At 35.3% G+C, this 4791-nt stretch overlaps 1 protein-coding gene and 1 long non-coding RNA gene across 3 annotated transcripts; one reads left to right on the forward strand and one right to left on the reverse strand.

Annotated features, from left to right (window-relative positions):
• Window positions 1–555: 555 nt before the first annotated feature.
• ccdc32 (coiled-coil domain containing 32) lies at window positions 556–3025 on the reverse strand. 2 transcript variants are annotated; one of them, XM_032548315.1, is made up of 4 exons: window positions 2898–3025; window positions 2477–2724; window positions 1089–1242; window positions 556–1000 (listed from the first exon to the last, which is right to left on the reverse strand). In XM_032548315.1, the coding sequence occupies exons 2-4, from the start codon at window positions 2706–2708 to the stop codon at window positions 811–813; spliced, it is 576 nt and encodes a 191-aa protein (XP_032404206.1). In that variant the 5' UTR covers window positions 2709–2724; window positions 2898–3025; the 3' UTR covers window positions 556–810. The 2 variants fall into 2 exon arrangements, with proteins under 2 accessions (XP_032404206.1, XP_032404207.1); XM_032548316.1 differs by having other exon boundaries at window positions 556–1019.
• A 1108-nt stretch (window positions 3026–4133) lies between these two features.
• On the forward strand, window positions 4134–4620 carry LOC116709656 (uncharacterized). Its single transcript, XR_004336924.1, has 2 exons — window positions 4134–4232; window positions 4491–4620. It is a non-coding gene; the product is annotated as an uncharacterized LOC116709656 (long non-coding RNA).
• Window positions 4621–4791: the final 171 nt, after the last annotated feature.

Raw genomic sequence — 4791 nt, forward strand, 5'->3', positions numbered from 1 at the left:
GATATTAATCTCAAAATGCTAAAATTGTTTTGAGAAAAACTCAAAAATATTTTAGGGTTTTTTTTTAGCATATTTTCAAACTCAGAAATGTGTTTTGTTTTGTTTTTGTTCTTTTTATAAAATTTGACAATCTCAAAATGTACGAGATTTTTGGCAGAAATTTACTCATTTTTTTCATCTACAATGACTCTAGTACACTGTCGTGTTAAACAATATTTCACATTTTAAATAAAGTTCCGTATCTGTGAATCATTTCCAAATGTTTTTTGGTTAAAGTTAACAGCTACAGGTCAGAAGATAATCTGGGGGCAGCTGATCTGCTGTGGCGCCCCCTGCAGGGAACAGGCTAGATCTTTTTTTCCCTTTTGAATAACATAAACATTAAATCAGATTTCTCTCATTTTTAACTGCATGTAAGAAGAAAAGTAACAGTCACAACATTTTTTATTTAAATATGAGTAAAATTATGCTCAAAATGAAAGGAAACATAAAATGATGTGTTAGTTTCTAAAAGTTATATTGACTTGAAGAAGTGAGATTTAAAAAAAAACAGAATGTGGTTTGTATTTTATTGCAATATTTACAGCTTTTTGTATTTCCAACTATTGTGGTTTTCCTATTTAAGCAAATTTGAGGAGCACATGAGAACAAGTATATTTTTACACATCATTTTGTGGAAAAAGATGGACATTTAAGACAAAAACAGGAGAACCGGCAGATGAGCCCGACATCTCCACTGGAAGGTGAACAAGAAATTATTTTTACAGAATACTTGGCAGATTAATACTTCAGTACAGAATATTTACACATTTATTTCTCTGGGGAGCTGCTATCGTCCTCCTCTTCGTTCTGTTCTCCCCTCGCCGTCTCCTCTTCGTGTGTCGTGCGAACTGATCTGGTCGGTTCTGTACTCTGGGTCGGCCTCAGGAGATACTCCAGCTCCTCCGCGCTTATGGCCACCTTCTCTGGGATCAGCCACCTCTTGAAATGCTCCAGAGCACTGAGAGGAGCAGCGGTTACTGATCGAGTCACACACACATGAATAAGTGAGGAAGTAAATAAAAACTAACAGATTTGGATGATCCTACCTCTCGTCCATGTCGTCGCTTTGGAAGAGCTCTGAGGTCTGGGCATCATGCAGAAATCGATCCCAGCATTCCTTCTTAGCTTGAGACAACGAGCGCAGGATGTCTCTGGAGGTCACGTCACTGGACTGACCCTTTATCTTTCTCAAACGGTTCTCTGTGATAAAATAGAAACAAAATATACGAGTCTTAAATTATTATAATCATTGCAGTTTGATCAGCATTGATGCAGCAGAAGATTTAGTCATTTAAAACCAAATGAAAACGTTTCATTGACAAAATAGCACACATCAACCTTTTTAATAAAACCTTAACAAGATGGAAATATTTAATTTTATTTTCCAACTAGACATTTACAGCTTTTAATGTTTTATTTACTGCAGCATTTACCAGTAATACTGCTGGCAGCATAAAGAAGATTAATTTTCTCTCAAAGAGAAAACAATCAGCACTAATCTAAAGAAATGAGAAACACATGTCAGTCTGGAGTTACAGAGACGGCTATAAGACTTTGGGAGTCCATTCAACCACAGCATATGGAGAACCGGTCCTGCCAAAATTCACTATAAACAATCAAACAAACAAAAAAATACATAAGGAAATAAAACTAAATAAAGCAGTTAAAATAGTTAGTCTTATTTCCTCATTTATTATTTATTAATTTATGGTCAGTTTTGGCAGGATCAGTTCTCCATACTCCATGATAGATTACTGATTTTCATTTAGTTTCTACTTCTTTAGTTACTTTAACCTACTTCATGCTGCCAGATAAGTTGTATTTAAGTAATTTCTTAATTTTACAGATCTGACAGTAATGAGGACTCAACTTTCCAAAATAAAAAAAGGCTTAATCAGTTAATTTATAGCTTAATGAGGGGGACAATTGTATTTTCACAAAGAATCATATTGGTTTGGATGTCTGGCTTCCTCTTAAGACTCAAACTCATTGACTGTAAACAGCTTTTTGAATTTTTTTTGTCAAATATTAAACATATCTTGATCTTCTGAAACACTTTGATGTGGCAAAAAGCTAAAAACAAAAGAAATCTTAAAAGTAAATACTTTATTTACTCTAAATACCAATATAATGGTTCAGATAACCATTATACTTTGGATATAATTTATTTAGATTGTAATTTTATGTATTCTCTGTTATGAATTATTATTTTATACAGTAATTAAGACTAAAACAACAAGCAGTTTATTCTAGCCATGAAAAAAACATTCAACAATAATATTCTGTTGACCATTTCATGGGAACATCAACTAAATGTTTGTAGTTAGCAATATTTTGTGATTTTGTAACAGAAACTCAGCATTTAACTCATAATCTACACAGTGTTTGTATTTGAGAGTGCATTTCTTTCAGATAAAGAGCAGAAGAGAAATACCTAAACTGGCTAAGTAAGACTCGGAGTCCTCCATGGGTTTCCACTGAGCACTGGGAGAACTGGTCCCATTCACTTGTGCACCAGCCTGGACTTCATGGTGGGCTGCTGGGTGGAAGGAGTCCGTGAACTCCGGGCTGGTCTCCGGAGCCTGGACCTCCGGAAGGCTGGAGCAGATCTGCGACCACAACTCCCCGCTGGTTTGAACATCCTGACCGTCGAAGTTATCAACCATTCTTGTCCAGTCAGCGCTGAACAGAGATCGGTTTTAGATCGTTATTTTTCCTTTAATAACGACATTCACCCGTTTCCTGAGACAGTAATAACCTCCATGGATGCTTCTGCGCATCTAAAATATTCTTCTGACACATTAGCACTAAAAAACGACAACACAAATCAAATAACATTTACAAACGAGTCTTACCTAGTAGATAATATCACCTGGTCAATATGTATTTACGATGATTTATAAAGTTAAACTGAAGTTTAGCTTCAGCAGCTAACTGTGTCGTCCAAACACTGCTTTAAATCGCAGGGAGAATTTGATTGGACGTCACGGCTGTTAATCGAACGTTCTTGAGATTTCATTGGATGATCACTCAAACACGTAAAAGAGGCGTACACGCGGCGTAAGAGCGCAGATTGTACGTAGACCTCTTCGCCATATTGTGAAGGTAATTTCAAGAGATTTTTGTCCAGTTATATGATTGTGAGACATCAAAAGCTAAAAATGTTATCTATTTTGCTACTTATCATAACATAGAAATGAATAACCGAAAATCATGATTACTGATACGAAGTAATAAATTATGAAAAATAAAAAGTAAAGATAATATTATAGTAATAATGATATTATACTATATTAATTAATAATAATCATCATAAATGTTAACTGAAGATAACAAGATTACTTTCATAAAAAGTCATCTTTCTTTATTTAACCTTGGACTACCTGACTTTTTTTTCCTATTTACAACTGGAACCCAACAAAAGGCAGGGCATACTGAGGTAAATTGGACTAAATTGCTACAAAGCCAAACATTAATAACACTAAACAAATTAAACCATTTAGGAATTTGAAACATAAAGCTAACTAAAAATACAAATCTTTTAACCTTTAAAGCTACAAACACAAAAATCTCATTAAAATTGCCAATAGGATAAGACACACATGAAATTATGAAAAACTATAATATCAGCAGGAAATATCATATATAAAAGAGAAGTGCTAACCAGTATAATCTTTCATTCTACTATGTTCACTGACTTGTGCCTTTCTAGACTATGTAAGCTGCTCTAAAATTATTTATCCATTTAAACAAACTATTTTAAATAGTTTATGACAAAACAAGATTTTAGCTTGCAAACTGAGCCAAATTAAAATTAGCTTTGGTGAATTTTCTTGATGAAAGTAAAGTATATACAGGTTCATTTTTTAGTACAGAACTGGTATGAGTTGTGCTGTTTATTGTATATTTTAATATATGTAAAAATATATTGCTGAATGTGAAAAGATATATCAAAATCAGATGTTTTTTAACCTCAGAAAACCAAATGTTCAAGTGGAAGTCAGACGAAAAGTTGCCACTCACAATATGGCAGACACTATTCTCTATTGGGCACCAATGCCAATGAGGCGTGTGTTCTACGTAATGCCTGCGGCGTGTAAAGTCAGGATCCTATTGGCTAACGGCTTCTATAGTTCCGATGACAGTCAGGAAGTTTTCATCGCTTAAAGGGACGGTGACCAACTTCAAAGGTAAACAACTATTAATATTTCCTCTACTCACGACAGTAAACCTTAAATGTGGCGAGAAAATCCATGTTATTTACGCTCTACTTTTATATTACGGTTACTTATCAGCGTGAACTTTAGCTATCCGCTCGCTAGCTAGCTGACTGTCGAGTGCATTTATTAAAATTGCGCCGTTGTTCTGCATTCCAGCACACAGAGCGTTTCTGCGCCTTCTTTGTAAATGCTGTTGGTGAGTAAAGCTGCGTGAATTTGTCCCGGCAGGATACCCGGGAAATGAACGCTGCCCTGCGCTTTGCAGCAGTGGCAGTCCCGATGGGTGTCCTGCTGTCCCGCACCATGGCGTGGATGTCCAGCGGAAAAACACACCCAGAGCTCATCAGTAGACTGAGAGGTACTGGTTTGAAGGGCGCAAAGCCGTGGGAATCGTTTCTCTGTCGTTTTTCTTTAAATATTGCTTTCATATTTAGACAAAACTGTTAGACATGATTGCTTAAAGGGGAGATATGATCTAAATTCGACTTTTTAAAGCTTTATATCATGTTGTAATGTAAATTTCTCATCA

This window comes from Xiphophorus hellerii, chromosome 19 (genome assembly GCF_003331165.1).
Source record: "Xiphophorus hellerii strain 12219 chromosome 19, Xiphophorus_hellerii-4.1, whole genome shotgun sequence".
Classification (NCBI taxonomy): domain Eukaryota; kingdom Metazoa; phylum Chordata; class Actinopteri; order Cyprinodontiformes; family Poeciliidae; genus Xiphophorus; species Xiphophorus hellerii.